Source organism: Mobula birostris, chromosome 3 (assembly GCF_030028105.1).
Source record: "Mobula birostris isolate sMobBir1 chromosome 3, sMobBir1.hap1, whole genome shotgun sequence".
Taxonomy (NCBI): Eukaryota; Metazoa; Chordata; class Chondrichthyes; order Myliobatiformes; family Myliobatidae; genus Mobula; species Mobula birostris.
In genome coordinates, this window is record NC_092372.1 from 97,265,677 (window position 1) to 97,288,386 (window position 22,710).

At 41.6% G+C, this 22,710-nt stretch overlaps 1 protein-coding gene across 12 annotated transcripts in view; it reads left to right on the forward strand.

Annotated features, from left to right (window-relative positions):
- Nucleotides 1–22,261, forward strand: part of mapk10 (mitogen-activated protein kinase 10) — a 353,081-nt gene extending 330,820 nt beyond the window's left edge. For 11 of the 12 annotated variants that reach the window (XM_072253118.1, XM_072253115.1, XM_072253110.1 and 8 more), the window contains 2 exons: nucleotides 11–88; nucleotides 16,244–22,261. In XM_072253118.1, coding sequence (XP_072109219.1) covers nucleotides 11–88; nucleotides 16,244–16,383 — 218 coding nt within the window. In that variant the 3' untranslated portion in view covers nucleotides 16,384–22,261. Of the gene's footprint in view, nucleotides 1–10; nucleotides 89–16,238 lie in introns of all 12 variants that reach the window. The other variant, XM_072253119.1, reaches the window with a different exon arrangement.
- Nucleotides 22,262–22,710: the final 449 nt, after the last annotated feature.

Sequence of the window (22,710 nt, forward strand, 5' to 3'; positions counted from 1 at the left end):
TTAATAACAGAATTAATCTACAAGGAAGTGATGGATTTTGAGGAAAAGACTAAAAATGGTGTTGTGAAGGGACAACCATCTCCCTCAGGTAAACCCAATAACCCTGTACATTGGAAGTAAGATTGATTCTTGAGCACAGTTACACTGTTTTCCACTTAAAGCTAGCTGTCTCTGTTGAAGTGCCATAATTCTCAATTGAAAGTTTCCTCTAGGTATATGGTGATTTGTTTATCCATAACTTGCCAGTAAATAGTGAGATAACATTTTGGCAGCCAGGAGGTATGAACTAACAGCTGAAGACAAAGGTTTGTTGTATTTTTGCTCTTATTTCTAAAATAGCTATAGATGGTTATTCCTGCATTTCTGCATTACCTCAGATGCCCACGAGTTGATGATAAATAGTTTTCAATGTGTTTGTTTCAAACAACCAGATAACCCGGTGTAGTGAAATACAATTAAGCACATAAGAAGGATCCACATAGCTGAACAATAGCCATTACCCACTCTTCAAACTTTACCTCCTGCTGCTTGGCACTACTGTGGCGATTGCTTTCTTACTGACATTTCTTTAATACGTTTTCATTATCAAATGTCACTGGAAAAGCTGAAGTTTTATGTCCTATATAAAAAAATCTTTAACTCAGCAAAAAGAATAAATTTCTCAAGGAATGTTTTGTGATAATCAAATCAAATTCAAGAATCATTCTTGTGAATCTTCTCTGAACCCCCTCCAATGTCAGTATATCCTTTCTAAAGTAAGGAGCCCAAAGCTGCACACAATACTCCCAAGTGAAGTCTTACCAGTGCCTTATAGAGCCTCAACATCACATCCCTACTCTTATATTCTATATGTCTAGAAATGAATGCCAACATTGCATTCGCCTTCTTCACCACCGACTCAACCTGGGGGTTAACCTTTAGGGTATCTTGTACAAGGGCTCCCAAGTCCCTTTTCATCTCTGCATTTTGAATTCTCTCCCCATCTAAATAATAGTTTGCCCATTTATTTCTTCCACCAAACTGCATGGCCATACACTTTCCAACATTGTATTTCATTTGCCACTTCTTTGCCCATTCCCCTAAACTATCTAAGTCTCTCTACAGTCTTTCTGTTTCCTCAACACCACCCGCTCCTCCACCTATCTTTGTATCATCGGCAAACTTAGCCACAAATCCATTAATACCGTAGTCCAAATCATTGACATACATCATAAGTAGCAGCAGTCCCAACAATGATCTTTGTGGAACTCCACTGGTAACCAGCAGCCAGCCAGAATAGGATCCCTTTATTCCCATTCTCTGTTTTCTGCTGACCAGCCAGTTCTCCAGCCATGCTAATAACTTCCCTGTAACCCTATGGGCTCTTGTCTTGTCTTGTCTTGGTCGGCATCCTCATGTGTGGCACCTTGTCACAGGCCTTCTGAAAATCCAAGTACACCACGCCTACTGCATCTCCTTTGTCTACCCTGCTTGTAATTTCCTCAAAGAATTGCAGTAGGTTAGTCAGGCAGGATTTTCCTTTCAGGAAACCATGCTGGCTTTGGCCTATCTTGTCATGTGCCTCCAGGTACAACGTAGCTAATCCCTAACAATCGATTCCAACAACTTCCCAACCACTGATGTCAGGCTAACAGGTCTATAGTTTCCTTTCTGCTGCCTCCCACCCTTCTTAAATAGCAGAGTAACATTTGCAATTTTCCAGTCATCCAGTACAATGCAAAAATCTATCAGTTCTTGAAAGATCATTGTTAATGCCTCCGCAGTCTCTCCAGCTACTTCCTCCAGAACCCGAGAGTGCATTCCATCAGGTCCAGGAGATTTATCCACCCTCAGACCATTAAGGTTCCTGAGCACCTTCTCAGTTCTAATTTTCACTGCACAAACTTCACTTCCCTGACACTCTTGAATGTCCGATATACTGCAGACATCTTCCACTGTGAAGACTGATGCAAAATACTCAGTCAGTTCCTCTGCCCTCTCTGCGTCTCTCATTACAATATCTCCAGCATCATTTTGTATTGGTCCTATATCTACCCTCAACTCTTTTACTCTTTATATACTTAACAAAGCTTTTAGTGTCTTCTTTGACATTAGTCGCCAGCTTCCTCTCATAATTCATCTTTTCCTTCCTAATGACCTTCTTAGTTTCCTTCTGCAAGTTTTTAAAAGCTTCCCAATCCTCTATCTTCCCACTATCTCTGGCTTTTACTTTGGCTCTGACTTCACATGTCAGCCATGGTAGTGTCCTTCTTCCCTTTGAAAATTTCTTATTTGGAATATATCTGTCTTGCACTTCCCTCATTTTTCGCAGAAACTCCAGCCATTGCTGCTCTGCTGTCCTTCCTGCAAATGTACTTTTCCAGTCAACTTCAGCCAGTTCCCTTGTCATGCCATTGTAATACTGACACACTGGATCTTATTTTTTCCCTCTCAAATTTCACTGTGAACTCGATCATATTGTGATCACTGTTCCCTAAGGATTCCTTAACCTTAAGCTCTTTTATCACCTCCGGATCACTACACAACACTCAATCCAGCACAGTCGATCCCCTACTGGGCTCAACAACAAGCTGTTCTGAAAAGCCATCCGTTTGACATTCTACAAACACATATAATAGTACATGTTTGTACAGTGCTTTTCATAACTTCAGGCCAACCAAAGCATTTTTCCAATCAACAAACTACATTTAAAGTGTGATCAGTGTTAGGTAAACTAATTCAAAGGAAAACAAAAGAGCTGAGAGACACAAGACTTAGTTCGTGTTTTTTACTTCCAGTGAGGTGCACGTGGTAGCGTCACGATGTATGCAATTCACATATTTTTACATATAACCAATAATGAATTATTTAAATAAACAATGCTTAATCAATCATTATTTACAAGGTTACTCAAATATTACTGAAATATTAAATACAGCACATTTCTACCTGCTTAGTTATAAACACCAACTCAATAGAGAATGCGTCTCAACTATGTATGTAATACAACTCCTATACAGACATCCACAGTATTGTCAATTTTTAAATTGTCCCATTCAGGCCTAAAATGTAATGACTGTGGAGAGTTTCTTACTCATGTGGTGTAACATCTTTCTTGACAAAGGGGATGACTGTGCTTGGCAGGTGAGACTTGTGGCTGTGAAAACAATCTCTCAGTGTTTGGGGCCCTCTCAGTGGTGGTTGTAGGAGTTGATTATAAGACTGAGAAGTGGTTCTGACAGCTCTGGACACCTTTTCTCTCCTTTGTTTTTCTTCTTCAGGTGTGTACAGAGTAGGTTCTGGTTTTTTGTACTCGCAAAAGCCAAATACTTGCAACTTTCCTGAAGCTCCTTGAACTCTCTCCCAGCTTAAAACCAAGCCATATTTTGCAAGTAACTGATTAACATATTAAAAATGCAAACACGAGGAATTCTGCAGATGCTGGAAATTCAAGCAACACACATCAAAGTTGCTGGTGAACGCAGCAGGTCAGGCAGCATCAATAGGAAGAGGTACAGTCGACGTTTCAGGCCGAGACCCTTCGTCAGGACTAACTGAAGGAAAAGCTAGTAAGAGATTTGAAAGTGGGAGGGGGAGGGGGAGATCCAAAATGATAGGAGAAGACGGTGGGGGGGAGGAGGGATGGAGCCAAGTGCTGGACAGGTGATTGGCAAAAGGGATATGAGGGAATCATGGGACAGGAGGCCCAGGGAGAAGGAAAAGGGGGGGGGGAACCCAGAGGATGGGCAAGGGGTATAGTCAGAGGGACAGAGGGAGAAAAAGGAAAGTGAGAGAAATAATGTGTGTATAAAAATAAATAACAGATGGGGTACGAGGGGGAGGTGGGGCATTACCAGAAGTTAGAGAGGTCGATGTTCATGCCATCAGGCTGGAGGCTACCCAGACGGAATATAAAGTGTTGTTCCTCCAACCTGAGTGTGGCTTCATCTTTACAGTAGAGGAGGCTGTGGATAGACATATCAGAATGGGAATGGGATGTGGAATTAAAATGTGTGGCCACTGGGAGATCCTGCTTTCTCTGGCGGACAGAGCGTAGGTGTTCAGCAAAACCATCTGCCAGTCTGCGTCGGGTCTCGCCAATATAAAGAAGGCCACATCGGGAGCACCAGACACAGTATATCACCCCAGCCGACTCAGGTGAAGTGTCGCCTCACCTGGAAGGACTGTCTGGGGCCCTGAATGGTGGTAAGGGAGGAAGTGTAAGGGCATGTATAACATTTGTTCCGCTTACAAGGATAAGTGCCAGGAGGGAGATCAGTGGGGAGGGATGGGGGGCACGAATAGACAAGGGAGTCGCGTAGGGAGCGATCCCTGCGGAAGGCGGGGGGGGGGAGATGTGCTTAGTGGTGGGATCCTGTTGGAAGTGGCGGAAGTTACGGAGAATAATATGTTGGACCCGGAGGCTGGTGGGGTGGTAGGTGAGGACCAGGGGAACCCTATTCCTAGTGGGGTGGCGGGAGGATGGAGTGAGAGTAGATGTGCGTGAAATGGGGGAGATGCGTTTGAGGGCAGAGTTGATGGTGGAAGAAGGGAAGCCCCTTTCTTTAAAAAAGGAGGACATCTCCCTCGTCCTGGAATGAAAAGCCTGATCCTGAGAGCAGATGCGGCGAAGACAGAGGAATTGCGAGAAGGGGATGGCATTTTTGCAAGGGACAAGGTGAGAAGAGGTATAGTCCAGATAGCTGTGAGAGTCAGTAGGCTTATAGTAGACATCAGTAGATAAGCTGTCTCCAGAGACAGAGACAGAAAGATCTAGAAAGGGGAGGGAGGTGTCGGAAATGGACCAGGTAAACTTGAGAGCAGGGTGAAGGTTGGAGGCAAAGTTAATGAAGTCAATGAGCTCAGCATGCGTGCAGGAAGCAGCGCCAATGCAGTCGTCAATGTAGTGAAGAAAAAGTTGGGGACAGATACCAGAATAGGCTTGGAACATAGATTGTTCCACAAAGCCCGCAAAAAGGCAGGCATAGCTAGGACCCATACGGGTGCCCATACTACACCTTTAGTTTGGAGGAAGTGGGAGGAGCCAAAGGAGAAATTATTAAGAGTAAGGACTAATTCCGCTAGACGGAGCAGAGTGGTGGTAGAGGGGAACTGATTAGGTCTGGAATCCAAAAAGAAGCGGAGAGCTTTGAGACCTTCCCATTCCCATTCTGATATGTCTATCCACAATCTCCTCGACTGTAAAGATGAAGCCCCACTCAGGTTGGAGGAACAACACCTTATATTCCGTCTGGGTAGCCTCCAACCTGATGGCATGAACATTGTCTTCTCTAACTTCCACTAATGCCCCACCTCCCCTTTGTACCCCATCCGTTATTTATTTATATACACACATTCTTTCTCTCTCTCTCTCTCTCCCTTCTTTCCTCTGTCCCTCTGACTATACCCTTTGCCCATCCTGTGGGTTTCCCCCCCCTCCCCCTTTTCCTTCTCCGTGGGCCTCCTGTCCCATGATCCTCTCATATCCCTTTTGCCAATCAACTGTCCAGCTCTTGGCTCCATCCCCCCCCCCCAGTCTTCTCCTATCATTTTGGATCTCCCCCTCCCCCTCCCACTTTCAAATCTCTTACTAGCTCTTCCTTCAGTTAGTCCTGACGAAGGGTCTCGGCCCAAAACGTCAACTGTACCTCTTCCTAGAGATGCTGCCTGGCCTGCTGCGTTCACCAGCAACTTTGATGTGTGTTGATTAACTTATTAGAAGCTTTCTGAGATAGGTTACCTACAAAAACTGCTTTCATCACTTTCACGATTCCTGTGAGCAGCAAGGTCCTTCCTTGGTCCAATATGCTTTCCAACCAGAGGCACAGAAGTTGTCACCAACACCTGTTTGCCCTCTGTTGGGTAACAATTCATGGTACACAGCATGGACAGAGTTGTGGCATCATCCAGTGCTTTTCTTAATTTGTTTTCATTTGGCTTCATTGCAGAGGATGTGGCATGCAAATGATGGATGGATCTCCAATCAAGTTGTAGTTGTCCAAGCCAATCACATCCCACAAAGCTGGCCATCTTTTTTTTTACCAATACAAGCCTAATGTGGCTTGTTGGTTGTTGCATTTCACTGTTACAAATGTAATTCCCACAGGAGTTATCTTTTTTTCCAGTGTAAGTTACAGCTGCAGGCTTCCGTTTAGTGTCTTTGAAATGCCATTCAAACTCATTTTGTGGAATGACTGAAACAACTGAGCCAGAGTCCAATTCCATTTTAATTAATTTGCCATTCACCTCTGGCATATGCCATATTGATTGTCTATTGTTAGTTTTCACATTGTAGCTCTGAAGGCTACCTAGTCCTGTGTTACTCTTATCATTACCAGATTTTTCATCAACAGCATACAAATTAGAACTCTTTTTGAAACTGCAAAATGACTTCTTAAGTGTTTTTTCTCTTCCCTTGCAGACCATTTATTTCTGTTCTTTGCATGTGACCTACTTTGATGCATTTTCTGCAAGTTTCACCTTAAAACCTGCCCCTGCCACAACAGTAACACAATTTGTTCAGCCAGGCTGGTTTCTGTTTAGACATTCACATTTACTTTTATTCCTGACTGCAACTCAATTGTGTCTCTGTCTGCTATTTCTATTTTGCAGCTATTTCAACTGTTCTTTTAAATGTAAGTTGTGCTTTAGTTAGGAACCAATTTTGAATGCTTTCTTGTAAGATTCCACAAAGTAATTGATCTCTTGGTGCATCATTAAGCCCATCAGTGAACTGACAATGCTCAGACAACCTCTTCAATTCAGCCACATACACTGAAACAGACTCCCCTTCCTTTTGATTCCACTTATGAAACCTGAAGCATTCTGCAATCATAGAAACATAGAAAATAGGTGCAGGAGTAGGCCATTCGGCCCTTCGAGCCTGCACCGCCATTTATTATGATCATGGCTGATCATCCAACTCAGAACCCCGCCCCAGCCTTCTCTCCATAGCCCCTGACCCCCGTAGCCACAAGAGCCATATCTAACTCCCTCTTAAATATAGCCAATGAACTGGCCTCAACTGCTTCCTGTGGCAGGGAATTCCACAGATTCACCACTCTCTGTGTGAAGAAGTTTTTCCTAATCTCGGTCCTAAAAGGCTTCCCCTCTATCCTCAAACTGTGGCCCCTCGTTCTGGACTTCCCCAACGTCGGGAACAATCTTCCTGCATCTAGCCTGTCCAATCCCTTTAGGATCTTATACGTTTCAATCAGATCCCCCCTCAATCTTCTAAATTCCAACGAGTACAAGCCCAGTTCATCCAGTCTTTCTTCATATGAAAGTCCTGCCATCCCAGGAATCAATCTGGTGAACCTTCTTTGTACTCCCTCTATGGCAAGGATGTCTTTCCTCAGATTAAGGGACCAAAACTGCACACAATACTCCAGGTGTGGTCTCACCAAGGCCTTGTACAACTGCAGTAGTACCTCCCTGCTCCTGTACTTGAATCCTCTCGCTATAAATGCCAGCATACCATTCGCCTTTTTCACCGCCCGCCGTACCTGCATGCCCACTTTCAATGACTGGTGTATAATGACACCCAGGTCTCGTTGCACCTCCCCTTTTCCTAATCGGCCACCATTCAGATAATAATCTGTTTTCCTATTTTTGCCACCAAAGTGGATAACTTCACATTTATCCACATTAAATTGCATCTGCCATGAATTTGCCCCCTCACCCAACCTATCCAAGTCACCCTGCATCCTCTTAGCATCCTCCTCACAGCTAACACTGCCGCCCAGCTTCGTGTCATCCGCAAACTTGGAGATGCTGCATTTAATTCCCTCATCCAAGTCATTAATATATATTGTAAACAACTGAGGTCCCAGCACTGAGCCTTGCGGTACCCCACTAGTCACTGCCTGCCATTCTGAAAAGGTCCCGTTTATTCCCACTCTTTGCTTCCTGTCTGCTAACCAACTCTCCACCCACACCAATACCTTACCCCCAATACCGTGTGCTTTAAGTTTGCACACTAATCTCCTGTGTGGGACCTTGTCAAAAGCCTTCTGAAAATCCAAATATACCACATCCACAGGTTCTCCCCTATCCACTCTACTAGTTACATCCTCAAAAAATTCTATGAGATTCATCAGACATGATTTTCCTTTCACAAATCCATGCTGACTTTGTCCGATCATTTCACCGCTTTCCAAATGTGCTGTTATCACATCCTTGATAACTGACTCCAGCAGTTTCCCCACCACCGACGTTAGGCTAACCGGTCTATAATTCCCCAGTTTCTCTCTCCCTCCTTTTTTAAAAAGTGGAGTTACATTAGCCACCCTCCAATCCTCAGGAACTAGTCCAGAATCTAACGAGTTTTGAAAAATTATCACTAATGCATCCACTATTTCTTGGGCTACTTCCTTAAGCACTCTGGGATGCAGACCATCTGGCCCTGGGGATTTATCTGCCTTCAATCCCTTCAATTTACCTAACACCACTTCCCTACTAACATGCATTTCGCTCAGTTCCTCCATCTCACTGGACCCTCTGTCCCTTACTATTTCTGGAAGATTATTTATGTCCTCCTTAGTGAAGACAGAACCAAAGTAATTATTCAATTGGTCTGCCATGTCCTTGCTCCCCATAATCAATTCACCTGTTTCTGTCTGCAGGGGACCTACATTTGTCTTTACCAGTCTTTTCCTTTTTACATATCTATAAAAGCTTTTACAGTCCGGTTTTATGTTCCCTGCCAGTTTTCTCTCATAATCTTTTTTCCCCTTCCTAATTAAGCCCTTTGTCCTCCTCTGCTGAACTCTGAATTTCTCCCAGTCCTCAGGTGAGCCACTTTCTCTGGCTAATTTGTATGCTTCTTCTTTGGAATTGATACTATCCCTAATTTCTCTTGTCAGCCACGGGTGCACTACCTTCCTTGATTTATTCTTTTGCCAAACTGGGATGAACAATTGTTGTAGCTCATCCATGCAACTTTTAAATGCTTGCCATTGCATATCCACCGTCAATCCTTTAAGTGTCATTTGCTAGTCTATCTTAGCTAATTCACATCTCATACTTTCAAAGTTACCCCTCTTTAAGTTCAGAACCTTTGTTTCTGAATTAACTATGTCACTCTCCATCTTAATGAAGAATTCCACCATATTATGGTCACTCTTACCCAAGGGGCCTCTCATGACAAGATTGCTAATTAACCCTTCCTCATTGCTCAAAACCCAGTCCAGAATAGCCTGTTCTCTAGTTGGTTCCTCGACATGTTGGTTCAAAAAACCATCCCGCGTACATTCCAAGAAATCCTCTTCCTCAGCACCTTTACCAATTTGGTTCACCCAATCTACATGTAGATTGAAGTCACCCATTATAACTGCTGTTCCTTTATTGCACACATTTCTAATTTCCTGTTTAATACCATCTCCGACCTCACTACTACTGTTAGGTGGCCTGTACACAACTCCCACCAGCGTCTTCTGCCCCTTAGTGTTACGCAGCTCTACCCATATCGATTCCACATCTTCCCGGCTTATGTCCTTCCTTTCTATTGCGTTAATCTCTTCTTTAACCAGCAACGCCACCCCACCTCCCCTTCCTTCATGTCTATCCCTCCTGAATATTGAATATCCCTGAACGTTGAGCTCCCATCCCTGGTCACCCTGGAGCCATGTCTCTGTGATCCCAACTATATCATAATCATTAATAACAATCTGCACTTTCAATTCATCCACCTTATTACGAATGCTCCTTGCATTGACACACAAAGCCTTCGGGCGCTCTTTTACAACTCTCTTAGCCCTTATACAATTATGCTGAAAAGTGGCCCTTTTTAATGCTTGCCCTGGATTTGTCGGCCTGCCACTTTAACTTTTCTCCATAGTACTTTTTGCTTCTACCCTCACTTTACACCCCTCTGTCTCTCTGCACTGGTTCCCATCCCCCTGTTGTGAACTAACCTCCTCACGCCTAGCCTCTTTAATTTGATTCCCACCCCCCCAACCATTCTAGTTTAAAGTCACCTCAGTAGCCCCCGCTAATCTCCCTGCCAGGATATTGGTCCCCCTAGGATTCAAGTGCAACCCGTCCTTTTTGTACAGGTCACGCCTGCACCAAAAGAGGTCCCAATGATCCAAAAACTTGAATCCCTGCCCCCTGCCCCAATCCCTCAGCCACGCATTTATCCTCCACCTCATTGCATTCCTACTCTCACTGTCGCGTGGCACAGGCAGTAATCCTGAGATTACTACCTTTGCGGTCCTTTTTCTCAACTCCCTTCCTAGCTCCCTATATTCTTCTTTCAGGACCTCATGCCTTTTCCTACCTATGTCATTGGTACCTATATGTACCACGACCTCTGGCTCCTCACCCTCCCACTTCAGGATATCTTGGACACGATCAGAAATATCCCGGACCCTGGCACCAGGGAGGCAAACTACCATCCGGGTCTCTGGACTGTGTCCACAGAATCGCCTATCTGACCCCCTTACTATTGAGTCCCCTATCACAACTGCCCTCCTCTTCCTTGCCCTACCCTTCTGAGCTACAGGGCCAGACTCTGTGCCGGAGGCACGGCCACTGTCGCTTCCCCCGGGTAAGCTGTCCCCCCCCAACAGTACTCAAACAGGAGTACCTGTTCTTAAGGGGCACAGCCACCGGGGTACTCCCTATTACCTTACTTTTCCCCTTCCCCCTCCTAACCGTGACCCACTTGTTTGCCTCCCGTGGCCCTGGCGTGACCACCTGCCTGCAACTCCTCTCTATCACCTCCTCACTCTCCCTGACCAGACGAAGGTCATCAAGCTGCAGCTCCAGTTCCGTAACGCGGTCCCTTAGGAGCTGCTTCTCGATGCACTTGGCGCAGATGTAGACGTCCGGGAGGCTTGGAGACTCCAGGGCCTCCCACATCCGACACCGAGAACAGCAAACTGCCCTCACACTCATACTGCCCCTCTCCTCAAATAACAACAGAAAATGAATGCCAAACCTTCCTCGCCTGTTTCCGCCTAAGCCCGTTGAGCCGAAGCCCTTAAGTCTTCACTCTACTCCCGGCTCACTGCGCAGCCCGCAAACTACGCTGCCCGCTCTATGAGGCTCTGTTCCTTTTAAATCTGCCGCACTGCACAGCCCGACGTCACGCCTGCGCAGTCCCGCCTCTCAGAACGCCGTTGGACAACAACAATAGTTTTAATAGTAAATGTTCCTACGTTACTTTCAGAATATCAGCAAAGCTCGTTTTGGCTAGTTTGGTTGGAGCAGTCAAACTTTGAAGCCAGCTGTATGCATTTAAACCCAATGCACTCAGCAAAATTAGTTGGTTATCTCTCATTGGCTATTTCATTTGCTTCAAAATACTTTTCAATTAGCTCAGTACATAATCAAGTTACTCACTGAGCAATGGAACGTGTCTGTCTATCTGATATAGCCATTTTTGTTTTAATTTATGATTATTATCAGTTGGTACTCCCTGTTTATAAATCTGTGGATTCTTCCGTTTAATGCTTTTTTTAAAACTGGACTGTCTGTGCCATTCCTCAATGCACATTTTTTGAACTCAAGTATCACAGTGTGCTTTAGCGGGTCTGAAGCCATCTTGGGTTCATTTTTAAAATACATCATCAATGTTACCATTTGGAACGTCAAGACATTAAACCAATTCAAACGAAAACAAGACAGCCAAAAGTTGTGAATCTTAGTTCATGTTCTTTACTTCAATTGAGGCACACGTTTATCACGTGGTAGCATCATGTATGTAATTCACATATTTTTACATATAACCCATAATGAATTATCTAAACAAACAAGAATGCTTAATCAATGTACATATAGACAAGTACTGAAATATTACTGAAATACACAACGGTCAGTGGATTTGAAACTACATTTCATTCTAATTGTACTCAAACTACATTTGAAATGTGAAACAGAGACAAGACTTGTCAGTACTGGTATGCAAACTCAAGTCTCTGGAGTAAGTTTTGAACCTCAGGCAATATGACCCAGAGATAAAAATGTTGGTGTCGAGCCAATGTTGATGCCTCACCAGGTATTCATGTAATATATTAATTGTAAGGTGATCTGGTGCAGATAACTGGAGAAATGATTGACAAAGCACGTAAAATTAAGAAAACAAGAACTCTAATTGGTTAGCCATTTTAATGCATAGAAAAAATAATTTTTGAACTCTGCTCAATGTTAATGGCAGGAGACAGCCAGCCATTCATTGCTTAAAATGTTGTAACAAAGACCTTAATCAAGAAGAAACTTCCATCTGTGATCTAAGTGCTACTCCTTTGCCCAAAATAACTGGCTTTAAAAGGTAAGTATTGAAGTGACTATAACTGGCACAGCAAAAATTGATGAAACTCAGCCCCACTACCCTCCTAAGATCAGAGTAAAAGAACTAGGCAGTCAAAGGGTAAAATTAACTTTTTTGTTCTTCCATTGCGAAACCAGCTGTAGGTTAGTAGAGTTTTTTTTTACCAGTTTCAATGTAGATCATGTTGGTCACTCACTGATCAGAAGGCAGGAGACCTAATACAACTTCAGACTGTTAATGGCCTTTGGCAGTAGCCCTTTTACTTTGTGGACAAAACAGGGATCAATCATTAAGATGCTGTATCAAGACCAAGATGTTTGATGTTTGAATACAATTGTGAGGAAGAAGGTCCCTTTCCTCCTTGATGGGATGTTGTTAGCAAACCTGACAAAAAGTACTGAGCATAGGAGATGCTGGAGATCTTGAGCAACACACTGAAAAAGCTGAAGGAACGAAGCAGGCCAGGCAGCATGTATGGGAAAGAATATACAGTCAACATTTTGGGCCAAGTTCCTTCATCAGGACTGATGAAATCCCGAATTAAAAAGTACTAAATGTTATTGTGCTCAGTTTTCTGTCAAATGCTTGGCAATAGTGCAGAGAGAAAGGTAATGATTTCATCAGGAGTGGCAAGGTAAGACTGCATGTTATATCTATTTTCTGCAAGAATCATTCCTTAGCTAATTTCCCATGATTGTCACTAGTTTTTTATTCTGTTGTCTTGTTACTTTCATTCATTCTCCTTAAAGCTGCTACTGGGCCCAGAATCACTTCTCCCTCACTCGTTTTTCCTGTCAGTATGAATATTAAACATACAGCTCCTTGCTCCCAGCATTCTTGCACATGCTACCTCCCAGGTAAGTGAGCAGCATGGGAAGAGATCCACTGCTTTTCAAACACTCTTCCCACAGAATAGTTGCCCTTTACATAGTCGAAAGGTGTACAGCTGTGGTTTTGCTGTTGATGTAGGGGGAACAATAAACAATCTGCTGGAGGAGCTTAGCAAATTGAGCAGCATCTGTGGAAGGAGGGAACTGTCAGAGTTCTGGATCAAAGCTCTGCCCCAGGTGCTGCTTGAACCATGGAGTTGCTTCAGCATATTGTGTGTTGCTCCAGATTCCAGCATCTGCAGTCTCTTGTGTGCAGAGGGAGACCTGCCACAGTGAGGTTGGTTGATCATCTCCCTTTCATCTTTTGTTTCTACTTTATTCTTTCAGTCATGTGCTTCCCAGCCTCCTGAACATGACAACCTGTTGTGACAATTGATTGCCAAAGAGATTACATCTTAACCATTGCCCCATTCCCCTTTCCTAGGTCAACTATGTATTCAATGAGTGAATAATTTAACAGTAACTTTTATTCTGTGGGATCTTCTATGCAAAGCCTGGAATGTGACTAGAAAATAGGGAATTCTCAGACTTGGCAAGATGGATGTAGGGATATTGTTAGATGTTTAGATATCTAAAACCAACAATCTCTCTCAGAATGGAGAAAAGAAGAAATTTCTTCACCTAGAGAGTAGTGAACCTTTGGAACTCACAATCCAGTGGGATTTGTTTAGCCATTTATCCTTTAAATTCACTTCAGCACTCTTTCCCACACTCTCATTAAATTTACCAAGGCCCCATTTTACCACCTTCCTTTTAAACTCCAAGTTCAAAAGTTCAAATTAAATTTATTGTCAAGTTACAAGTATGCCACTGTATACAACCCTAAGATTTATTTTCTTACGGGCATTCACAGTAAATACAAGAAACTCATTTGAATCAGAGAAAAAATAAATAATAATAATAAATAAGCAATGAATGTCAAGAACACAAAATGAAGAGTCCTTGAAAGTGAGTGCATAGGTTATGGGAATATTTCAGAGTTGGGGCAAGTGGAGTTGAGTGCAGTTGTCCCTTTTGATTTAAGAACCAGATGGTTGAGGTTAATAACTATTCCTGAACCTGGTGGTGTGAATCCTGAGGTTCCTGTATCTTCCTGATGGCAACAGTGAAAAGAGATCATGTCCTGGGTGGTGGGGGTCTCTGATGATGGGTGGAACATTTTGTGTAGATGTACTCAGTGGGGGGAGGGTTTTAGCTGTGGTGGACTGGGCCATATACACTACTTTTTGTAGGATTTTCCATTCAAGGGCATTGGTGTTTTCATACCAGGCTGTGATGCAGCTTGTCAATATACTCTCCACCACGTATCTACAGAAGTTTGTGAAAGTTTTAAATGTTATGCCAAATCTTCGCAAGCTCCTAAGGAAGTAGAGGAACTGCCATGCTTTCTTCATATTTGCATTTACATGCTGGGCCCAGGACAGGCCTTCCAAAATGAAAACACACAGGAATTTAAAGTTACTGACCCTCTTCACCTCTTATCTTCTGATGAGAACTGCCTCATAGACTCCTGCTTTCCTTCTCCTGAAGTCAATAATCAGCTTCTTGGTCTTACTAACATTGATCAAGAGATTGTTGTTAAGGTGCCACTCAGCCATATTTTCAACCTCCACCACCTATGACAGTGGTGTCATCAGCAAACTTGGATGTAGCATTGGAACTGTGCCTAGCCACACACTCATAAGTGTAAAGTGAGTAGAGCAGGGGGCCTTGTGGTGTACCGGTACTGAGAGAGATGGTGGAGGAAATGTTGTTACCAATCCAAACTGACTGAGAATTGGGCCATCAGTTAATCAGAGCAGCTACTTATTTAGGACAAATCTTAAAAAACAAAAGCTAAGGGAGAAAATTGCTGGACTGCCTTTGTTTATTTGGGACACAATGGCATTTAATTGGGGCAAGAGACTTTCTGAACAGGTTCTGAACTAGCATTTATTGCACACACTTATGTGGCCATTAGATGCTACACCACACAGAGCAGAGAGTTTTAAAATAACCTCAGTTGTGTGTGTTTGCGTTCAAAAAGTAGTAGGTTTTTTTTAACTGATAGTTGGCTAGAAATAAGTAGTGAGACAATTCAGAATTGTTTTGCTCACTGTGGTTTCAAATATTCAGACTTGGAGATGCCAGAAATGGCCAGTAGTGAAAATTAAACCATTTCACAACTTCAACAAGTTAGCAACTATAAAGAATTTGATGGCATCGACAATCATCTTGCGTGTTACAGTGAAACTGAAGATGTGGAGATGCAATCGTCGACAGCAGTATATGAAGTCAGGCCATTATCTGCACTAGGTGCGTGCACTGATTTTGTTCATTGCGTAAACTGCATGAATTTCTCCATCGATAACTATTAGGAACTAATACACAGCTTTATAGTACTCTGGTATTATTGGTAGTGTTCTAATTTGTTTTGTATTCCATCAAAATACACAATTTGTTACTCAGTTTTTTCATAGATGCTGCCTGGCCTGCTGAGTTCCTTTAGCTGCCAGAAATAAAAATGAAGCAGGCTTCCCATTAGTTAGGGCTATCCCTAGTAGTTATTCAAGGCTAACAGAATTACGCAGTATAAAATGCTGCTGTACTGGGAATTCAGACACCTCTTGCATTTTCAATTTCTGTGGTCTGGAGTACAAAGAGTGATCCTGCAATAATGGAAAAGTTAGATGAGTACTCATCTATAATGATCACCACACCAACAGGCTTGGCTTTGGTTAGATTCCCTGATTCATCTAATGTGCTCATGTGCCCCCTTAAAGTAACATAGTATGTTCACAAAAAACAATGTTTTTAAAACAATTTTCTCTTTTGCAGAGTTGCCTGGATTGTTTAAGTAAATTTCTCTGTTGGACGGTGGAGCATAGTTGGCCTTTAATGTAAAGACTCAGGGTCAATGTTGAATCTGCCGAATGATGGCAACAAACCTGTAATGATCAACATTACAAATGGCTGCTTCTGTCAGGAAGTATAAGCAGCAAATGGACTTTTATACATTTGAAAGTGTGAATGTATACTTTCATGATCACGTAAAGGATTTAGATCTCATTGAACAGTGTTCCCGGATTTTATGGCTCTACTGTTAATTTTCTTAGCACAGGTGCAGCAGTGAATAGCAGCGACAGCCTTCCTCCATCCTCATCAGTAAATGACATCTCATCTATGTCAACCGATCAGACCCTCGCGTCAGACACTGACAGCAGCCTGGAAACTTCAGCAGGACCCCTCTGTTGCAGGTGACTAACCGTCTGCCTGCGGAGCCACTTCTTCTTTAGAAAATGATGCAAATACTAAATACTCTGGAAATGAACTATTTAAAAATGACCGTGGAAGTACTGATGCTAAAATATTATGTCAAAATGCTTTGCTTATGTCTCATTCCACCAAAGCTGACATTCATTAAGAGTATCAAGCAGCATCATTTCAAAGTACGTAAATATATGTTTATAAATTAGCTCCCTGAAACTGACTTTGAACTCAGAAGGTGAGCAGAAAAGATACAGCATTATAGTTAAAACTAAATGCACTTTTGTCTCCTTAAAGTTACAATATGTGTCCCTATTCCTATTCATTTTGAATATGCTTACTATAAACACTTAGTACGATTGCTATAAACGCCCACGTGCATACCAAAAGGATCAAATTTCGGAACATGATAATATTGTCAGAGTGACAGGAAATATAAATCTATTAATCATCTGAGCATTGAATATCATTGCAGTTTGAAAAACAAGAACTAATTTTTATCTAATTAAAGGTAGATAAATGCATGTGGTAAATGGCCATGCACAGATAATAATCTATAATGTTTTGTTTTGATATGTTACTGCCATCCTTGTCTCTTGGCTGGCACTACTTGGCTACAATCCGTATTTGCGAAATTCATGCACTTATAAAAGTCTTATTATGCTCCAATTTTTATAGAACAATATGTCTCTAAAGTGACATTACCATTCTGTTCTGTTACGCCACTATAATTTATTCAAAATTAAACCACAAGCCCTTCAGTAAATTACAGCAAGTAAGCACATATTATGACGTTGTGGCAAATCACTGAAAATGGTTCGAATGGAATAGGCATAGCAAAGTTAGAATTGTGCTCAGGTTGAGAGATCTATTGAATTTCTGCTCATAGCTTCATCTGTATTCTGGTTTGAGAAAGCGGTAACTTTTACCACTAAAATAAAGGACATGCACATATAAAGCAATGGCACACCTTGCTGTAGATGGCTGCACGGTCTTTAGTTGCATTTGCCTGTAGTTGTGCATGATCAAACTTCCAACTATATTACAGTAAATGGAAGGAAAAAGTTATACCTAGATGTATTGTAAGCTATAATGTGATACATAATGTAAACAGCCTGGAACTGAAATAATGTTGCTGTACTCTTAAACCCCTTAAATGCTGAATCTGCATGGTCTCATAATTAGTCTTATCTGTTCACAGGTAAACATGGAGTTATTTTCAATTATCGAAACGTATTAATGAGAAGAAAATTACTACTTGACATTAAATCAAAAGCTTTATCTGACAAGGAAAACATTAGGGATGAACATTCAGGACCTAAGTGATGCAAACTGTACCAAAAAAAATAGCATGGTGATTCACAATCCTGGTGAGATCATTTTAGATAGAATTGTACAAATTCAAGATTGAAATGACACAGCTCTGACCAGATTGAATTGATTGTTCAATGGTAAAGACATCGCCTCAACCAAAATGGCTGATTTCCAAATTGAAATTTGAAATGACTGACTGATTGAGAATCTAAAGTTTTTAGGAACATTTTGTGAGTTATTGCAAAAGTAGTCAGGACTTTGTTTGCCTAGAGGCAAAACAACACAGATACCCAAAGCTATAAACCAACTAGGGACCATTTTTTAGCTACTAATGTACGTAGGCAAAAATAGCTGTTCAGTGAACATATTTTTAGTTTAACTTAACATTTAAAATAGAGAGAAGGCCTCCTTGTTGTCTTGCCATTTTGAGGGTACTGTATTGTCTGATTTCTTGAGGGAGCTGAGCCTTGCCAGGGTGGGGGCAGATTTGAAATATCCAGTTTCTGACTCTGGAGTTTGATTTGAAACTTTAAGGCAACATTTGGAGGAAAATGAGGCTACACTGCTGAAAAATGTGACCCACATTTTAAATTTTTATTCAGTAACAGTATACCTTGGATTTCTCAACTTCAGCAAAATTCTGCTCACTGTACACACCTCACGTATAACAAAATGCTTGGGATCATTAGCAGGCTTATACTGCCGAGATAGATTTCTTAGAAGCCAACTAATATCATAAATTACTTTTATCTTTTTTTTCAATAGGTATTTTTTTCTTTATGAAATATTGATTCTTTGATAAACCCAAGAAACAGAAACAGGTTGCATTCAAGTCTGGGTAGCACTTGACCGCAGTTAGAATACCATGCACATCAACAGCTATTTTTCAAGAAGCAGCCCTTTTTATGCAGTAACTTCATTAAGCCCATACTGTTTGAGAAAGAAGAGCTGTGGGTTTTGTGGGTTTCAAAGTAGATTAAGACCTTTCTTTGTCTATGGATGCTGACCTCAATAAGAAGAGTGTGGAACAGGTGGTCAGCATGTTATAATTTAGAGTTAGAACTGTAGAACTGTATGGTCTGAACCACATCGGCTTTTCTCAGCTCAGCTCACAAAGCTGAATTCCCCATGTTATTATTTATTTATTGAGATACAGCACAAGCCTCATCACCCAGCAACCTTGATTTAACCCTAGCCTAATCAAGGGGCAATTTAAAATGACCAATTAATCTACCAACCGGTATGTCTTTAGACTGTGGGAGGAAGCCGCAGCACCCGGAGGAAATCCACATGGTCATGGGGATAATGTCCAAACTGCTTGGGTCACTGGTACTGTAAACTGTTGTGCTATTATGCTACTGTGCTGCAATGGACCTCAGCCTGCCAGTTTGAGCATGGGCAATGCTACTGCCAGCACCCATTCTACATCTGTTCCAGTGATGAATCTCTTAAGAGTCAGATTTAGATTCACATGAACATCGAAACATACAGTGAATTGTGTCATTTGAGTTAACAACTAGCACAACCTAAGCCTGCAAGTGTGGCCACACATTCTGGTCCCAGCACAGCATGCCCAAAATGTTCAGCACAACAACAGCAAAACAAGGCCCTTTCCATCTTCCCACCCACCCATTCACATACACACACAGACACAGACAGTACCCCAACACCAGGCAAGTCACCTCCGGGTCTCTAGCCTTGTTGATTTGCAGATAGCGGGCTTCTGACTTCCCCAGTGGACAAAGACCTCAGCAGTTCTATGTCCGTGTTGTCATGGCCTTTGAATGTGAAGCAGAGGCCTAGGCTTCAGCCTGATCTCTAACTCCTTACATTCCTGTCCCTAAATACTAATCTGACCCCTAACTCCCCTCTCTGTCTCCTAAACTATTCCTGTGACCCTAAAGTGCAACCAAATCTGAGCCACGATCTTAACAAGGACTGCAGCTCAGCACCATCTTGACTGGAAAGAGTCCTGTATTTTGTTGCAGCAATAGTGCTGTTTAACAAAACCTTTATTAAATAAGCAATGCTATAACCCTCCTAGAATTGTCATCACAACTTCTGGTCACTTGAACACCTCGGGCTTCCATCATGAAGCAATGCATAATTTTTAGATGTCCAGCACTTAAGTGTCAGAGGTTTCTCCATAAGCCTTTCTAAGTCCTATCTTCATAACCAAACTTACTGGCCACCACAATACCAGCAATGCTTCTCTGAGGGGTTTTTACATTTATATGCAATATACTTTTTAACTTTGCTTTAATAAAATAACCTCCAAGTTTGTAAGTAATGCAGTGAAGTAGTGAGATCATAAGATGTTTTTGCCTCTGAGTGCTTGTTTCAGTTCCACAACACTCCCGCTCTGAGCATAACTGCATGAAATATTTCAGAGGAAAAATAGAAATAAAAACTGAAAAACAGTTTGTCTTGTCAAAAGAAGTATCAAAAATGTGACAGAAATGGAGCATGTTAGACAATCAGCGTTACAGTAATTATTCCTGCAACGTTCCAATAACTGTTATCGCAGTGGGACAGATTGAGTACACGTTGTCACATAAAATTAACTCTCACATCATGTGAAAATGAATAGTCCTTGTTCCATTGTAAAAAGAACAGCAGTTATTAGATTGAGGAAGACCCAGCAGCTAAGTATCCCATTGAAACTTCGGCCTGTCTCTATTATAGAGCTGGGATGATTGAACAGCTTGCTCCATCGGATGAGGTAGGGGTTTACAGCTGTGTTCCATTTGTTTTAAGTATCTAATAAGATACCGTAAATTCTAGTTTACCTTTCTCAATTTGACAAACAGACTTAATGAAAAGTTAATGGGTTATAGAGGACTTGGTCAACAATATTGCAGAATTTGAAAATTGTTATTGAATCTCAATTGTATTCTATTTTATGTCCAAACAATTTCAGCACAAAGGGGTCTGAATTAGTCAGCTCAGGTTCCATTCACTAAAATATGTTCACAAAGCATAGCATATTGAATGGTTTGGTCTGTAAGTTTTATTGCTGAATTTTGTAAGCAGATCATTGCTAATCGCTGTGCTGAGGTACCAACTTCGGTCTTCGTGTTCTTCTAAAAAAAAAATCAGCAACATGACAAGATATAAGTGAACATTCCTTTCTGATTTCCTGTATGTAAATGCTTCACTTCAGGAAATTTCTCCTTGACTACCTGAGTGGAATAATGTTGCTTACGGAAAGTGATGTTCAAATTTTTAAGGTTACGAAGTTAAAAGTTCAGCTAATTAAAATGCAGCATCCCTGCATGCATCCTACCTGAGGCTTCTGTCCTGCAGACTTATAACAAAGATGCTTCCTATAAAGCTGAATCAAATTATAATAGTACATAGAATGCTTCTCTTTCTGAAGGTATGTGAAGCATAGTCCGGTTATACTAACAATCAGAGGGGCTGCTATAAAGTTTCCTGGAGCTGTCAATCAGCAATCATTTTTATAAAGGTCATCTTCAACTGAATGTACTTCTCTTCCCTTCATAATTTTGTATCTCCTCTTTTTTTGGAAAAGGAGGGGCTTGTATAAGTGTGACTAATTGACAAGCAAAGCTCCTGCCTTTTGATTTGCTGAATCACTCTAATAGCAATATCACTCAGCTTTCAGGTTAATTTGGAGTGTTAGTGAGTCCTATTATAAATGAAGTGGGGTTATTTGGGGTTGGGAAAGGGATGGCAAAGCTGTTTTGTCCTAGAACAAGCCATACCTGGAATGGTTGAAATGAGATGTCCATAAACTATAGCCAGCATTGATGGGGATAGGGGCAAAATATCAAAAATAACAAATTCAAACAAAGGACCATCCAACACCAGATATTGCCTTTCTAAGCTTGGTGTAATTATTAGATTAACTGGCTGTAGAATAAAAAGCTTTTTTTCCCAGTTAATTAAATAAATGATGATTATTTAATAACTGCCAAATCCTTGTTAACGGTGAGGTGACTCCCACAGTCGCTTGTTTTTGGAAGTTATGCAAAGAGGAAAAGTAGTGATTGGATGTGACAGCTCTATTTGGATATCTTTCCGATTATGGAAGGGGTTTACAAAAAAAAAACATGTTTTGTTTGGGAAGAGGATTTTATATAAAAAGTAATGTTTAAAAATATTTTAATGAGACTTCTCAATACCATTTGTCAGTTTAACTCAAAGTATGTTCATAACGTCCAGATATTTTCACTTAACAGCGGTGCAATAAGATTTCTCTCTGAAACCGCACCATTACGATGAGGTCAGCTGCGATCACAACTGGAATCTGATGTGATGACTTTGTGTCAGGTTTGATTTTAAACAAACGCCGGTGGTTGCTTGTTTTATTTTGTACTGTTTGTGATCAATTTTGTTAGGATGTAAGAATGAGATAAGTGTCCGACTCAACAGCAGTGCTTAGGAAGATGGTTCCTCAAGGTCCAGCTCCAGGATAGGACCTGACTTTTAAAATCAAGACTGGACAGAAAATAAAGCACTCAAGATTTTAAAGCTACCATGTATGTAGAAAATATATGTATGTGATTTTAAAAATCAATAAAATATGCCTTTAAAATGGGAAATTATGTTTCACTGATGTATGATCATTAGCAGATATAGTCAATCTGAGGAGATCTGACACGGTTTCTGTACCAGAATAGTGATTATTTGCAAAGGACATCTTGCTGCCCGTGATCTAATCACACAGAGGCTGTGCCAGCTGCTATTTACACATCTTTTCCGCAGCTGTGAATCCCTTTCTGCGTCGTGCACAGTTACGCCCACTGTTGCAAGACAAGAGCCAACCTCAGTTCTTTGTGGTTTAATTTTAAATTTGGCACTTCGCGGATTGGTCTTCACCTTGTGTTACAGACAGCTACTGAGAGTCTTCTCAGGGATAATATGACATACCAATCATAGCCTGGGAAAATATCCACAACAGTTAAACCATAAAATCCTACAGTATAAGGGATGAAAACAAAGGAAGTTCGGAGGCTCAAGGACAAATATACACAGTTTTCA